Here is a 16,823-nt window from a genome sequence, read left to right on the forward strand (position 1 = left end):
AAAGCCCCCGGACACTTTGGGTCTGCCTTTCCCCAGCTTGCATCTGGTTAGGGGCTGTGAATCAGAATTCCGAATCTGTGCTGCCCAGCGGGGACAGGCTCAGCAGTGAGGAAGCACCCTAATGCAATAAACAACAGCAAGCTCAGGACCCTTGTCCCTGCCCCTCCCCCAGTTATCGCTGCTGGTTCTTCGTCATCTGAACTGAAGGAACCGAGGGAGGAACCCCATCCCCAAACCTCCCTGCACAGCACGGAATGCTGGAACCTGGCTGCCGCTTCTGCGCAGGATGGAGCCTCAGTCTTTCGCTTTGTAGCATCATTTATGGCATGAACTAGGGACATAATGTGTTTACACAAACACGCGACAATTGTACATCAGCATCTTTACAATATTAAAGGAGTCATATACAAGTCTACAGGCATCGTACAAGGGGCAGTGCTGGCCAGGACGCCCCGCCCACCCAGCAGTTCTCTGCGGTTTCTCCAACCCGGGAAAGAGCCATCTCGGGAGGGGAGGGGAACTGTGACAAGGCAGGCGGTATCCATCTTTGGGCCTGTCATCTGAGAGGCAGCAGGTCTGTGAGGACCCCTCAGAGGCAGCCCTCGTTGGAATCCGGGGCCAAGAACCCAAGGTATCACTCTGTCCGGGTCTTACTTGGCAAGCTAGTGTAACAACAGTCTAATTAAAATTCAGTGTGCATATGAGTGTGGGAAAATCAGAGTGGGGGACGGCTTCCTGAGCTGGGGACCCAGAGGATGCTGCTGACAGATGGGGCCCTTCACCGTGGGGCCCATTCCTGAGGTAAGGATGTGGTGTGGCCCCGTGGCTGGTCCTGATGGGGAGATGACTTCTCTGGGAGCCCAGGTGTGCGCACGCACGGATAGGAATCGAAGGCCCTGGGCATTAGTTGGTCAGGTGGCTCTTAAGTGTGGCCTGTGCCCCAGGCGGCAGCGAAGGTAGGGTCTCAAGTGGTTCCACAGCTATCCATCCCCCACGCCTGTACCACCCTCCTCCCAGCAGCCCCACCCCGTGGGAGCCCAGTGTCAGCCCCTGTGGCACTGCCATCCCTGCATCTGCCCCTAGAGCAGGGACCAGAAGTCTCCAAGCCCTGCTCTGCGGGCACCTGGGCCCGAGTGTCCGGCAGCTCTTCCACCCCCCATGCAGACATGCTGCGTGTCCGACTGAGCTGAGCACCAGATAAAGAAGCATTCATTGGTCCTTGTCGGCCTCTCTGACTTGTGCACTTACAGTTACTTCCGTCTTAAATACTGTAGAAAAATAAGCCATCTCTGACGCAAGGAGACCCACTGGAGTCTGCCGTGTGGTGAAGGATGGACAGCTCCTCGGCGTGCACTGGGGAGGCCTCTGCTGACCCTGCCTTGGCACATGTGGAGCCTCGAGGACCGGACTGGGAGCCGAGGGGCCCAGACAACTGGTGGCCGAGTTCTCCCACCTCGGCATCTTTGGGTCACATCAACAGTCCTTCAGTGGACATGCCTCCAGCATCCCACATTCTGTTGCCATGACACATGGGGGCCTTGGGGCTCTCTGGGCAGGCTTTGGACCCTCCAGCCCCACCCTCAGTCTCATGGCCACCGCTAAGCAGGCATAGGCAGAACTCCCCAGCACTGTTTCCTGGTCCCTGGGGTGTCCCCAGGGCCCAGAGGCCTCAGGTGGGCACTGAGGCAGGGCCTAGTCCAGGGGCTCCTGCTTTATTCGGACAGCAGTGGGTGTGGGCTGCGGTCGCCGCTCCTCCCGGCAAAGCACATATTCGCTGAACTGGGAGGAGTCCACACCACCCCCGCAGGACGCAGCCATGCTGAAACCCCTCTGGAACAGCCTCTCCAGGACCTGCCGGGGAACAAACAGGGGTCAGTCATGCCCAGCTGCAAGAGTCTGCCTGCCCTGCCTGGTGGGCAGGTGGGCACTAGCCAGGGCAAGCTACCTTCTCCTGTTAAGACATGTCTTGCTTGCTGACAGAGGTCCCTGCAGAACATCCAGCGGGGCAGCCACAGAAGGGACAGGGGCAGCCAGGCCCCAGGGCCCCTCAAACAGCCAAACCTGGATGGGCGACCACCCTGCTGCCCTCAGGGGTCCACAACCTTGATTGGGCCCCTCTCTCTCCAGACACATGGTCCCAGGTCCCCCTCCCTCACTGAGGCCCCAGTAATAGAGACCCTGCCCCCAGCCTCTGGGCAGCCACCTGCTTCCCTGAGCTGCGAGTCCCAGATGGTTTGATGCCTGGGGGCCCATCAGCTCAAGGGAGCCTGGGGTGGAGAGGAGGCGTCCTCCTGATGTTTGAGTCTCTGCAGGTCTCCGTGTCCACGTGGGCGGGCTTGTGCCTCTGTGAGGGCAGGGCCTGGTCACTGTGTCTGACACCTGGGTCCTGCAACTAGCAAGTTCTGACGGACAGCTTGCGGAATTTTCCCCACAAAGTCCACTCTGCCCCCAAGCCTGAAATAGGAATCTGCTCTTGGGTCTGGAAGAGCCGATGGAAAATAGGCCTCCACTCCATGTGGGGCTTCCCAGCTCTTAGACCCATCTGGGGAAAGCCAGTCCAAACACGCACTGGGCGGCTGTTTGGGTGCTGGTGGCCCCGAACAGCATGATGAGGAGGGGGGCTCCAGGCCGCCGCCACTCTCGGCCTCTGACCTGCTGCTCCTACTGCCTGGGTTTAATTTGAATCCAAAGTCAGACTCTGGGTGTCAAATGAAGCACACTTGGTTGAAAATACTCTAGGCCATTTTTATAGAACATCCTTTCGGAAAAAAAAAAAAAAAAAAAAAAAGCATAGATCAATTTTTTTAAGTCCATCCCCCAGGCGCCATCATTTAATTATGAGCGGGACATAAATTATGCATCGACACATTGTTGCCTTTCCTGTAAGATGGCACGGAGGGCCGCGCCACTGCAGGGACCGAGCCTCCCTCCATCTCCCTCTGCCGCCGGAGGGCGTCGGGGAGGCACGGGGGAGGCAGCGTCCGGCCAGCCCTCACCTGCACCGAGTTGAGCCGGCAGTAGCCGTTGAGCGGGAAGCGGATGACGTGCGTGGGGTCCTGGTTCCAGCCGGCGTTGACCGAGTTGCACATGACGTCCCCGGTCTCGGGGAAGACCTCCTCGATGAGAGCCTTCTCGCCGCTGAGCGCGATGCGCTCACCCAGGTCCGGCGTGACCCGCACCACCAGGCAGTCGCAGGCCCGGCTGCGGCGCCGCTGCTCCTGTTCCTGCTGCCAGCGGTCCAGCTCGCGCACCATGGGCTGCAGCTGGTAGTAGCGCGCCTCCTCGTACAGCAGGCTGAAGTCCTGCGGGCACGCGCACACGGGTGGGGGAGGTGGGGACCTGCCCTGCCGGCTCCAGGGGGCCCCTTCTCAGACCCCGCACCCCCAGGGCACAGTGTGGGCTGGGATGGTTTGTCCCCATGGTAGGGATGGGGACAACAAGGCTCAGGTGGACGTGTGCCCCCAAAAAGGGTCTTGCCTCCGTCCAGGCAGCGGCTGGTGCGCACCTGTCCCAAGACCCCCTGAGCTCTTCCATCCGGCCCCAAGCACTGGGGGTGGCTTCATCCCCCTGAAGCAGAGAGAAGCCTCTGGATAGACCTGGAGGCTAGGTTAGAGGAGCCAGAGGCTGTGCGGATGCCTGGAAACCTGCTGATTTCTCAGCAAGGCACAGGGCAGCCCCGTCCTCACCTGCCCTGGAGGAGCTCACCGCGGGGCAGGGAGGCGAAACAGACCTGTCTGGGTTGGATTTTCGGCATCATTATCTACCAGACCTTCTCTGAGCCTGTTTCCTCATCTATAAAATGGATGTAGGGCTTCCCTGGTGGCGCAGTGGTTGAGAGTCCGCCTGCCGATGCAGGGGACACGGGTTCCGGGAGAGGCCACAACAGTGAGAGGCCCGCGAACCGCAAAAAAAAAAAAAAAAAAAAAAAAAAAAAAAAAAGGATGTAAACACCCAGCTCAAAGAGGGGGTGAAGCTTAAAGGACAACAAGATCGGCCCCTGCCCTCGCAGGCAGTGTGAGGAGGTGCCTGGGGGGACACCCACCTCTCACCAGCAGCCCACTCCCGGGCTGGCGGGCTTGCACCAACCACCCCTCAGGCCCTGATGATCAGACCACTGCCCCGGTCAAATACACGTCCACCCACACCCACCCCAGCCCTGAGTAGCTGAGGACCCATGACCACACCACTCAGCTCAAGTCCGGCTGGTGAGCCTGAGGACGCCTGGGGGGAGGCAAGGAAGCCCAACCCCCAAAGCCGGGCCCACCCCACTGTCCCTAAGTCCATTCCTCCTGCTGACTGACCCCAGCTTTCGCAGTCACCCCAAGGGAAGCCTCCCCAGGCCTGTCATCAGTCAAGAACCCATCCTGTGGAGCTAGAGACTGTCATACGGAGTGAAGTAAGTCAGAGAGAGAAAAACAAATATCGTATATTAACGCATATATGTGGAACCTAGAAAAATGGTACAGATGAACCGGTTTGCACGGCAGAAATAGAGACACAGATGTAGAGAACAAACGTATGGACACTGAGGGGGGAAAGTGGCGGGGGGGTGGTGGTGGTGGTGGTATGAATTGGGAGATTGGGACTGACATGTATACACTAATATATATAAAATAGGTAACTAATAAGAACTGCTGTATAAAAAATAAATAAAATAAAATTCAAAAATTAAAAAGAACCCATCCTGTCCCTCCACAGGGGTTCCTCAGGGCACCATGCCGGGCCTCTGCTCTCATCCACGCAAGGTTTGAAATGATGTCTGCAAACAACCCCACTTGCTTCCTCATAGCCCAAAACATCTTCCCCGGATGCCCCACCAGCTCTTCCACACAGGAGTGCGGTGCCACTCTCCCCCAGCCTGTTCTACCCTGGGCCTCCACACATCCACTCAGGACTCAAGCTGCAGGCCAGAGGCACCCTCGAGAGCCCCCGACCCTCACCATCCACACCCGTGGCTTCTGCATCTTTTTCCTAAGCGTGAATCTAATCTACCACTCTGTTCCACCTTCAACCCTCCTGCTCCCCTCCTCATCCTCTTCCACACAGCAGATCTGATGGTCATGCCCCTAATCACAACCCTTCCACTGCATTCAGGGTAAAAAGCCAAATGCTGAGCCGGCCACCAAGGTCCTGACACCAAGCAGCAGCCTTCCTTCCTGCTCTTCCCTTCCCAGTTCATATGGCCCCAGGCTGCCACCTCTCCAGCTCCTTGCCCTCCCCTCTCCCCTCCCCACCAAGGCCCTCACACCTGTCTGCCCCCGTTCCTCCACCATCACCCAGAGAAACAGCCTTGTCTCCAAACCCACCCAGGCCCGCTTTCCACGTGGTTCACTCTCACAATGCTCTCTGCTTCTCTGAAGTGTTCGCCCCTGTGGAATTCAAGTGTTTTTTTGTTCATCATCTGTCTTCCCACTAGACCGTAACCACTCTACGGGGGACAGGACCCACGTCTGCCTTGTCTTTCACTGCATTTTCAGCCCGAGTTCGGCTGTTGGCACCCAGGAACTGAATTGAATGAAGGATAAAACAGCCCCAGGGCCACTGGGTCCTCTGGGTGCCGGCAGGAAGAAAGAAAAGAAGGACATTTGCTGGTTGGAGCTGGGGTAGCCCAGGTATGGGCTTCCTGCCTCCGGGATCCCCGTGCCGTGAGGGGCCCAGCACCAAAGGCAGGACTCTCAGAACCAGGTCGGCTGCCGCAACAGGCTCGCCCGGAGACCTGGCGGCAACCTTTTGTTTAAGGGTGTTTGGTTTGGATCGGTTTTCCCCCTGCCAAGTGCCTACAAGGAACAGATCTGGGAACCTCTAACTCCTGTAACTCTGGCACACGACAGTCGTTCAACACGACAAACATGAAACCGGGGTAAGCGCCACTGCCGCTGCTTAATTGTCGTTACACCCTGATAAATAAGCTAAAAATGTGAGAAAACAAAATTAGTTTAGAAAAGCGGATTCAGCCCTCGGCTTCATCGTTTAAGTTTTTATGGTTGCCATGACAACTGTGGGTCCATTTATTAAGTCACAGCCTACCCTGGGTAATGCCACCGCGCAGGCAGTGTGCCATGCAGCTGCTGGCTGCGGACTTACCTTGAAGTCATCTGGGAGCAGCAGTTTCGACGTCCGCAGGAAGCTCAGGACGTAGCGGAAAATCTCCCCATCCCGGTCGATGAAATAATGTTGCTTCAAACTGTCCAGGACGATGGGCTCCGTGCCATTGAAGAGGCGGCTTATTCTGGGAGAGACGGGGGCGGAGATGTGGGATGGAAGGGCAGGTCCACCCGCCCCACCCCGACTCCTTAGAGCTCGCCCTGCTGGAGGGGCGAGGGGCCTTACACGGGTGACTCTGGGGCTGCGCCAGGACTGAAAAGGATGTCTGCACACGCCAGCAGCAGCCAGGCCACAGTCAGCCGGGACACCAGCGCGGCAACCAGCACATACACACGCCCTGCCTACACTCACAAGCCACAGCCAGAGAGAGGCACACCCAGCTCTGTACACCCGCCTGCCCGCTGACACAGGTTGCAGGCCTGGAAAACTACAGTGAGACACAGACACAGACACCTCGTCCCACGCACACAAACCCTTGCCGTACAGAACTGCCCAGAAAACCCCCACTGACCACCAGACACGCCAGCTCACAGCCGCCCGCCCAGTGAACACATGTAAACCAGCTGCCACGCTCCCGGGTCACACACATCCACCTCGCCCAACCTGCGCGAACGAGCAGCGGACAGGACACACCCGGGCAGCAGGCACGGCGTCACATGATCCCCTCCCTCACAACACACAAATCACAGGCAGACCCAGACACACCCCGGTTAGGGACACACCAGGCAGCACGGGTCCACCAGAGACACAGCTATGTACACTCAACAAACTCACAGACGAACCACCCACAGCCCTGCGCTCAGGGAACCCTAGGGGAGAACAGAGGCAGGCACCGGGGACAGCATGTGTGTGCGGCTACAGTGCACGCACGTACACACACACACGCACACACACGCACGCATACCCCAGTGCGTACACACACACCAGTGTGGATGCACACAGAACAGTGCACACACGTGCTCCAATGCGTGCACACGTGCTACAGCGTGTGCGCACCGGGGAGGGGACCGCGAGGGGAGGCCAGGTCCCGGCACCCCACCTTCTGAAGGGCAGTGGCTCTGACAGAAGCATAGGACCTGCAGGAGGCTCTCGGGGCGCCCTGCTGCCTGGCCCTCTCCACTCCAGGGAGGGGGAACCAGGCCTCCCCACTTCCCAGGGCGGCAGGCTCTGGTTTGGCTAACTTCCCCTGCAGACCCCAGGCCCCGGTGGGGAGAGTTAGGATACCCCGAAGAGGGGTGGGGAAAGCCAAGAGCTTGACTCGGGAACCGCAGGGAGGTCGGCAGGGTCTCCCCAGGGGCAGCACCTCCAGACATCCTTCGGCAGACAGGCAGGGCCACACACACGTCCCCAGCTGGACCCTGCACAGCCTGGGAGAAGGGTGGCCCCAACCTGGGCCCCAGGCCTTCCAGCCCAACCTGTACGAGCCGAGGCTTAGCTCCCTCACTCTCTACCTGCACCGCAAGACCTCCCGGGAAGGCTGCCCTCTCCCTCAGCAGCCCACTCCTCCATCTCCTCCAGGTCACTGCTCCTTAGGCCCCGCCCCACTCCTGCCACTGTGTGCCAGGGCAAAGAGCTGGCGGGGCATGGCACCCAAAGCCTCTGTCGGGGCCTCCCATTGACACCATCCACTCTGGTGGCCTGGTACACCTCAGGCACTGGCCAGGAGGGTCTGCCCAGGGGGAGAGTGACTAACCTGTTCTCACTCTGGGGACATGGCCCAGCGGGGCCGTATGAAGGGCAAGGCTGCCTCGTAGCTGTGCATGAGCGGGCCAGAGCCCACGGGGGGCGGGTGTGGAGAGGCCCGAGCCTGTGGAACCAGTGCTGCGGTCACCCAGATACAACTCATCGCGGAGCTCCAAAGGCCATGGAGCCCTATCTACCCCCAGGCCTGATGACAATGATACCGGGGAACACAGCCCCGCTGGAAAGCTCTGTGGGCTCCATGGCCTATTCCAGGCCTCAAACTCCTCCAGACCGAAACTCAGCAGAGCTTGGCCATCCAGATGTCAGAATGAGGGCCACCCAGCAGCCCTGGGGACAGACAGGGCTGAGCGAGGGTGCCAGGTGCCACGGACAGTCATCAGCAGACGCCTGAGGGACCCCCCATGGCACCAGCAGGAAGAAGTAAGAGCCATTTCCATAGGTTAGCCAGCAAGTGTGAAGCCTCAGCCGCCCTGCAGAACTTTCTCCACCCTTCCTGGCTGAGCTCAATCTCTTGTGTGCAGCAAGCAACGTTCCACGGCTGTTTGTGCCGCAAATCCCTCCTGGCACCAGGCTGTGAAGCTCCAGACCTGTTGGTCTAGGGGACTCCCAATCCACCACATTCCAGGGCTTCCTGGGTTCTAGGTTGTCCTATTGGTCCAAGGCTAGAAGGCTCTCAATCTGCCTCATTTCAGGACTGGCTAGTTCTAGGTCTTTCCATGGTTCCGTGTCTCTTCACAGACTAAGGCCTTTCGTGCCCTCAGGGTCTGAAGCTATCAAGGACGTGAGCAGCTTGAGGGAAGGTCAGGACAGTCACTTCAAAGGGAGCTGCCGACACGTGTGCGGTCTTAAGAGTCCGTTCCCACCCCAGGCCACTCTCTGAAGGAGGCTGCAGGTTCGGGGTACCAACTTCAGAAGTCTTCCACAGAACAAGCTGGCCAGTTCTGACCCCAGCTGATAGGGGTTGTCTTCTTTTTCTTCTTTCTTTCTTTTTTTTTTTAAGCTTTGACTCCAATTTCCTGCATGTTTCAGTGGCAGGTTTTATTAGTTCTAAAGTTCCTGGACATCTTAATTTGCTGCTTCCCACAGCGAGGATGAACGCAAGCGTGGGGCTGCCACGGCAGGAGCTAAACGATGTCCAGCAAGTGTGGTGGCAGACACAGGAGTCCACTCCCAGCCCCGGGCAGCTGGGCGGGGCCGGCTCTGGGCGAGGACCCTTTGGCGCTCCCTGCCTTTGCCAAGAACCAGAAGCCCAGGCATAGCTCTGTGGGCACCAGGACCTGAGGGGCTGGGGGCGCGCCCGGCATTGCCCAGGGTGGGACTTTGCTGACATCCAGAACCCCCTCCACCCCGGGTAACCTTAACACAATTCTCCATCTCCAGGTGACTTATACATCGGAGACCCTGGGCGAGGGACTGAGCTTTGTTTCCAGAATTAGTGAAAAACAGTTTTTTAATTTTAATAATTTACTCAAAGAAGGACGAGAGAGATCTGAGGGGCTCTGGCCAGCAGAGCTGCCCAACCCACTTCTCAGGCCTGGCCTGACCCACTGTCCTGACTGTCCTACGGGTCACACCAGCCCCCTGGCCTCTAGGCCAAAGCTTCAGGCCTGAGGAGCTGCTCTCCAGTGAGCCGGAAGCCATCCAGGCAGAACAACAGATTCAGCCTGAGGCCCAGCCCCAGGAAAGAATGCAGACCGCCACCCCCTCTGGGCACATCCTGCTGGCCCGAGGGTCCCACAGGTCACAGGCCGGCAAGATGGCCCGCCCCCCGTCAGAGCAGGACAATGGGAGAGGATGGGCTGTGGGTCTGGGAGGGGAGGACCACCCCCTGCCCGCCCCGCTCCAGGCAGCAGCCTGGAGACAGAATGAGGAGGCTGTTCCCCGCAGGCCTGGGCCATGATTACTCCAGAAAGGCAAGTGTCTGATTTCAGGAAACACTCTTCAGAGAGGTTGAGGGCAAGGGTTTTATGAATTTCACTCGCAAACACCGTCAACCGATTAAGGGATGATCTATCTCAAACAACGCGCGAATGCCGCAGAAGGCAAAATTGAAATTAAATAAGCAGAATCCATCTCCCATCCTAGACAGGGCTCTGCCAGAGTGCCGGGCCGACACAGCTGACGTGGCCTCGTGGATGCTGCCCCCTCCGAGGCCCCCAGGTCACAAGTGCCCCAGGCCTAGCCTCTGTCTGCTGAGGCAGTGAAGCTCCAACCGCCACCTGCACCCGATTCCCCAAATTCTGAACGACACACTGCATCCTCCTCCAGCACTCCCCCCTGGAGGGCGCCACCCTGGCCTCCAACGAGCTCCCAACGCCGCTACTTCCACGCACTATGAATCCTCCGTGCTCTGAACGGCCACAGCAGCGACGAGGCAGCCTGATCAGAAAGCTTCCCAGAGCCGATCCCCCTCGGTGTCTGGGGGATTAATTAACTCCTCTTTTTATTTTAAATGTCTAAAGCAGAGGTGACGCCCTGCAGCCGTGGCCCTCCTGCTGCCAGGCCTCAGTGGTGGCCGCCTCACTGTACCAGGAGCAAGCAGTCCCAGGCTCAGCAAGCAGCATGCGGCATCATCTCCAGGAGATGCTCAGAGACCCACCCCACCTCTGGTCAGTCCTGCTGTTATAGGGGGAAACCAGGCCTGCCCCTAGGAGAGAAATGCCTGAGAGGCAAAAGCAGGAGAGTCCGCAGTGCCCGGCGCCTCCCACAAATGAGTCCAGGAGTCAGGAGCACCGGGGAGCCGGGCAGAGTGTAAAGCTCCCTGTAGGGAGGGTCCTGGTCAGAGACGCTTTGCCCGCTGATGGCGGTGTGTGGCTCACGCTTATCCATAGCTGTGGATATTCCCGAACATCATGGAATTCCTAGCCAGTCACTGCAACCCCCCCAAATCCAAGGGAGCCTGCTGCTAGCCCTTAGGGTCCAGCAGTGGCCACCCAAACAGGCAAAGATGACAAGTTGCAGCTCCCCCTCATCCTTCCCCTTATGCTCTATCCCAAGGGTTAGACTCGGAAATAGGATGGACTATTTCTCCCCAGCATGACCCCAAGAAGTACGCAGCATTGCTCACGAATGGTCCCCTGCAAAGGCCAGGCTTGGGTCTCACTCAAGAGTAACCTGAAGGAGCATGAGATTCCCTAGCCAGCTGCTGGCCAGCTGCAGGTGGGGCTGGCTCTGAAAAGTGGCCTCTGCCAGTGAGTCAGGAGCTCCCCCTCACACTACCAATGCCACCAGCTCAGGGTCACAAGTCCCTGTGCAAAGCAGCCATTGACAGGGACACTCAGCTTCCTAAACCCTAGTTCCCCAGGTCTAGGAGCAGGGGGGCCTTGGAGAGCCCTGCGTGCTGGCTGGTAGCAGGCTACAGACGCTGCCTGTCACCACTGCCCGCCCCGGTGCCATGAGGGGCTTGGCTCTTACCTGGAGTCAGGGTACTTGGTGAGCGTGGCCAGGCTGCTGGTGTACATGTGGCCGCCCACGTCGATGTGCACAGGCGCGTTGGACTTAGTGAGCTGGGCTGGTAGTGGGATCCCCTGGGCGGCCAGGGGAGACACAGGCGACCGGGTGAGAGACAACCGAGACATGCTTCCTCCCTCCTGGAGAAGGAAACAAGGCACAAAACAAGGGTTTTCTCCACGATGGAGCTATGCACTCCTTTTATTGCCAATGTGATCACAGATCTAATCAGATCACTTCTGCCTGTGCCTGATCACATATTCAGCTGACAAATTATGGCCACCACTGTAATTAAGTGTATTTGCATCATTTTCTTCAAAGTACCAGAGGGAAAAAAGAAAGATGCTTATTAGCAATAAGAAATCAAGAAAAAAAAATTTTTTCAAGGTGTCAGCCTCCAGGGGCATAAAACAAACTGCAAAATTCTAATTAAAGGTCGTGGGCTTATGTGTTAGATGTGAAATATCCCCTGACAAACGAATCACCAATTTGTGAATTGGGATTCAGGGGTTTTTGCAAGTTTGTCTCAGTAACGAGACACCTCTAAATTAGTGACTTCCTCAGCACCTAAGGCGTTGAGTTTTATACATGTAGTAAATTTCACATCAAATTAAAAGCATTTTTGTTTCAAAAAAAGATACATAATCGTACGGCCAGTCAACAGCCATCTCTTGAATGCCACAGCCATGGCTGCGGCTGCGAGGAAGGGCAGCCAGTGAGCTGGTGCTTCGGAAGAGGGCAAAGAGGGGGACACCAGCCCTTGACCCAGCCCACCCTGCTGGCTCTCACCGCGGTGCCAGTGCTGCCGTGGGCGTGAAGCGAGGACCCGCTCGGCCGCTCCTTGCGGTGAGGCATCTAGGCTTCCATCGCTGCCCAGAGTATCTGTGGGAAGCACCAACACAACCAGACAGGACTTACTCCTCAGTGGTCCTGGGCGCCGTGTCTCCCAGTCAAAGATGCTTACAATCCTCCTTTATGAACATGCGTCCCAGGACCCCATGCCCTACCACACTGCCCGGTACTATCCTGTCCCCACACCCCAAAGCAAGCCTCCGGGCCATAGGAGATTACTTACACACACACACACACACACACACACACACACACACACACACACACTCACACACACACTCTCTCACTCCCACATGTGTTTTCAGGGCAGCTCCATGTCTGCTAATTCAGCTAATGACAGTACTGAAACATATGCTCACCATTATTGCCCCCAAAATGTTTCAGAACAAATCCGATTTTCTTGGTATTTTGGTTTTGAGACACGTTACCAAGCATGTCTCCTCTTGCTTCAGAGAGGACCCTGGGAACCACAGCTCAGAGAGGATCCCCCCACCCTCCATGGGCTGGGGAGCCCCAGGACCTCTTTGAACACCGTCTCTGCGGTGTTAAGATGCAGTTTGCAACTGGCTGGACCCAGAGAAGCCAGGGAAGAGTGAAAGTCACTTAGGAAGCCACCGCTCCCCCTGTGGCTCCTTAGAGAAGAAAACTTGTCTTTGTTTGCCCAGCCTGCACCTCTGCAGTTTCTCCTCAGACCCCGGGAATCGTCTTGTCTGTGCCTAATATATTCCAGATTCCTTTGGGATCACAGCCCCAAGGCATTAGAAAGCTGGCCAGAAGGAGACAGCAGCTCAGCTAATGAACACTCTCTCCTGCCCTTCCCCACCCACAGTCACTCTCCTCTGAGCCCCAACCACCTGAAATAAGATTGTCCCACAGTCTCTAGAAGCTGTCTAAGAACACTTTGCAGGTCCTATGCAGGAGGGCTGGAGAAGAGCAGGTTTAAGCAGACCCTTCCACTGACCTGGGGCTGGGGGAGATGTGACTATCATCCCCCCCCCGCCCCCACTGGCTTCCACATACCTAAACCTGGACTTATCCGTTGCAGGTTTAACCGAACCTCTCTCAGGGATTGACTTTGTGCCTTGAAATTCAACATCCAGTTTTAATACATGAACCAAGGTCCAATGAGAATCAAATCCTGCAAATTTAAGCCAGGTCACTCTCCGAGAATTTGTCCTGCCCTCGGTGTCCTGGCAAGTCCTCTGACAGGAAACGGGTGGGGGTGGCTATTAGCAGACAGTGATGTTTAACTTCTAGCTGTCCAGGGTCTGCTGCTTTGGGCATTCCTGAGTTCCCGCAAGCTTCAAAAAGAAAACCAGGTCACTTATCTCAAGGAAGTTCTGAGAAACCAGAATCTATCTCAGGAATGGGCTATCCTGCCCTGGGAGGCTCTGCTAGGGAGGAGTCAGAAGGAAAGCCACACTGAGGATAAACTGTGCTGGAAGGAATTCCGATGGAACGTCTATCAAAGCGGACTGCACAATGCCGGCCTTACTGCCAGGACACTACTCAGAAGTGACATTTAACACCAAGTACCCATCACAAAAGCTGCTCCATCCTGTTCTCACCCAGACTTTTCCATCGCAAGCACCACCTGATGTTCATGGCACACCAGAAACTCACCATTGGAAGCCCCAGGCTGTACGCCTTGCCGCGAACCTCCACTGCTCCCTCCGACAAACGCATCTGTGCTGGACAACGACCCTTTCCCCGAGACCACTGCCAAGGTCAGAAGCATAAAGTGGGTGCAGGAAGAGACACAAGTTCATTCCGCCAGCACTAGCATCAAACCCACGACCAGCCCCAGGCTCAGCCAAACAGCCTGTTGCAGGGGCCTCGGCGGTAGTGTGCTGCACGGCCCGCGGGTTTCCAAACTGGCTGGGTATTGACCCGCTTCTCCAAGCTGCGGCGGGAGCCCGGGGTCCCGCGCCCGCCCACCACCGAGCCCCGCCCGCCCGAGTAGAGGGAAGCGACCAGAATGCCACGCTCATTTACACACAAAATGATTTTGTGTCCCATTGTGCTCGCAGTTGTTCAGCTCTCTGGGGGTGATTAAACTGGCTGAGCTGCGGCAGCTTGAGACGATTTCACTAAATCGCTTCTTCGTGAAGTCGCTTCTTTGCTAAGCTGTTATTTTAACCATAAAAGGTAAACAGAAGGCGGCTCGAGAACTCCCTTCAGGTCTGCGCCCAGGGCGCCAGCCCCGGGCAAGAGGGCCAGGGGCCTGCAGAATTGTCCAGGGGGCGGGCCGGAAGGGAGGCAGGCGGGCCACCTGGCGCGCGCCAGCCCGGCCGCGGAGCCCGCCGGCCGGTGTGAACTTCTTTCGGGGCGGCCGGAGCCGGCTGGGTGCAGGCCGGCGGCGCCGCGGGCGGCCGTGGCCGCGGCCGCGGCACCCAAATCGCCTGGCAGGACCGCGAGGGTGTGCGGCACCGGCGGGGCGGAAGACAAAGTTAAATCAAGAGGCAGACACTTAGAGACCACAGATGGGAAGCTCGCCTAATTAAGGACGTAAAAGCGCTTTTGTTCTCAAAGTTTATTGTTGCCGGGATTTAAAAAAAATTAATGGAAACTAATGCTGTTATTCACTCGTGCAGTTAAATTCCTTCATGCACATTTGAGACGCAGAGTGAAAACTTGAAGCTGATCTTTCTGCAGTCGGAGGTGGGGGGCGCGGGAGGACCGAAACGCGCTCCAGCTACGGGGGAGGGGGGCTGTTTGCGAGTGTGCCGGTGCGCGCGTCCAGGTCAGGGGGTACCGGCGGGAATCGGGGATCCGGAGGCGGCGATCGCGTCTCCGCGCGGCCCGCCTGGGGCTCCAGACCCCGCGCGCTTGGGACGACCACCAGACCGCCAGCCCCTCCCGCTCCGTTTCGGACTCGCGGGTGGGCGTCAGAGGATGCACATCTGTCCCGTTGGAGACTTTTTCTCTCTCTGATTTGGACACCAAGCCGGGCCCAGTCAGCCGAAGCCCCGGCTGCGTGAGCCGGGTTCTGACCCCGGAAACACGCCGGCCCTGCAGGGCGCTCGGCCCGGCACTGAGGCCCGAGTGCCGGGACCTGAACACCCCCTCACCCCCACCCCCCCGTGCGGCAGGAAGCTCGGTGCCCGCCCGCGTGGGGAGGGTCCACCCGGGGCCAGGGCCGGCCCACGTGGGCAGTCCCCCCTCCCGCACCAGGCCTTTGTGCTGGGTGCCCCCGTGCCGCCAGCCCCCGCCGCCCTGCACCGGGACAAAGCAGCCGCCCCTCCCACGTCCGAATCACGGCCGGGCGACTTTCTGGGTATCGCAGCCACTTTAGGGACAGGGGTGCGCGTCGCTGAGCGGTGGCCGCCCGCGCGGGGCTTACCTCGGAGCCGGAGCGGCGGATCGGACTCGGGCGCAGCCCCCGCCCCGCGCAGCCGCTGGTCTCCGGCGCCGGGCGCAGCCCCGCCGCCTCTGCTCGCTGCGCGGGTCGCTCCGGTCTCGTCCTGGAGTTACTTTCTCTCTCGCCCCCAACCCTCCCCCCACCCACCCCTCCCGCCCCGGCCCCCGCTTCGCGCGGCCCCTCGCGGCGCGGCGCGCCGGGGCCTCCCCTCCCCGCCCTCCCCTCGCCTCCTCCCCTCCTCGCGGCCGCCGCCGCCGCCTCCTCTTCGCGCCGCTCTCCGGCTGCCCTCCCGCCGCTCCCACCTCCTCTCCTCCCTCCTCTCTCTCCAGCGGCCTTCCCCGATTGCTGGCGAGAAAGCCAGCCCCCCACCTTAGCCCGTAGCCCGCGCCCCGTCGCGGCCGAGCCCGGACGCAAAGGGCAGCGATCCGGCTCCAAATTACCCAGCGCTGCGAGCGCGAGCGGGAGCGCGCGGCGACTCCTGGCTCGGGGCTCGGCTGCGCCGCGGGGCAGAGGATTAGAGTCGCAATTAGCTCCGCGCGCCCGCGCCTGCCGCGCTCGGCGACAAAAATGCGCCGTTTCCCTTCTTTTAGCCGGGCGATCACCACCCGCCTCCCCCGGAGTCCGCGCCTTCCCGCCGGGGCCTCCGCCAGGACTCTCCCGGGAGCGGTGCGCCCAGGCCCCCGCGCCCTCCGCCGCCCAGCCCCCCGCCCCCCGCCGGCCAGCCACGCGGCGCCCGGGCCTCCTCCGGGCTCGGGAGGGGGCGGGGGAGAAGCTGATTTTAATCATTGTCATTTCATCTGATGTAATATTTCCCCGGGCGCTTTCAGCTGGGCATAAATTTTCGGCTCCCAAATAAGTAACACAGGGCACGTTTCTCACATTTCTTGACTCCTCGGTTACAAAGAGGAGAGCAGCCGCCGCCGCGGCGCCCGGGGGTAGGGGCGGGACTTGGGAAGAAACTGGGCTGCGAGTCGGCCGGGGCTGCAGAGGAGCCGGGGGCCGGTGCCGCCCCTCCCCCTCCCTGGACTTCCTCCCCGGGTCTCTGCCCCGGCTGCCCCTCTACCGGGGAGCAGCGCCGCCCGTGACGTCTGCGGACACGCGGTCGGCCACCGCGGGGGAGGGGCGCCCGGGGGGCGCCCGGCCGGCCCCCCGCGGCCAGACGCGCCATTTCCTTTACGCGCGCGGCGCGATGGAGACGTCTACCGCCGAGACTCCCCGCGGCGCCGAGGCCTGCGCCCGGGGCGTCCCTCCTGGTCCCCGAGTCGGCTGCCCCTTCCTCCTCCTCTTCTACCTCCTGCTCCCCTTCCTCTTTCTCCTGTTTCCCTGGCGCCCCGCCCGTCCCCCCTCCTCC

General features: G+C 59.4%; 1 protein-coding gene across 1 annotated transcript; it reads right to left on the bottom strand.

Annotated features, from left to right (window-relative positions):
- Positions 1-300: 300 nt before the first annotated feature.
- On the bottom strand, positions 301-15,598 carry KCTD15 (potassium channel tetramerization domain containing 15). Its single transcript, XM_024132657.1, has 7 exons — positions 15,455-15,598; positions 13,735-13,830; positions 12,049-12,141; positions 11,224-11,399; positions 6,085-6,229; positions 2,997-3,302; positions 301-1,851 (listed from the first exon to the last, which is right to left on the bottom strand). Exons 3-7 carry the CDS (start codon positions 12,112-12,114, stop codon positions 1,693-1,695), a joined length of 852 nt encoding a protein of 283 aa, XP_023988425.1. The 5' UTR covers positions 12,115-12,141; positions 13,735-13,830; positions 15,455-15,598; the 3' UTR covers positions 301-1,692.
- Positions 15,599-16,823: the final 1,225 nt, after the last annotated feature.

The sequence above is a fragment of the Physeter macrocephalus genome, chromosome 17, assembly GCF_002837175.3.
Source record: "Physeter macrocephalus isolate SW-GA chromosome 17, ASM283717v5, whole genome shotgun sequence".
Lineage (NCBI taxonomy): Eukaryota > Metazoa > Chordata > Mammalia > Artiodactyla > Physeteridae > Physeter > Physeter macrocephalus.

Coding starts and splice junctions, on each gene's coding strand:
- KCTD15 (XM_024132657.1), bottom strand. CDS start 12,114: ATGCCTCACCGCAAGGAGCGGCCGAGCGGGTCCTCGCTTCACGCCCAC. Junction 11,400..12,048: donor ACGGCAGCACTGGCACCGCG/GTGAGAGCCAGC, acceptor TTCCTTCTCCAG/GAGGGAGGAAGCATGTCTCG. Junction 3,303..6,084: donor TGCTCCCAGATGACTTCAAG/GTAAGTCCGCAG, acceptor GCGTGCCCGCAG/GACTTCAGCCTGCTGTACGA.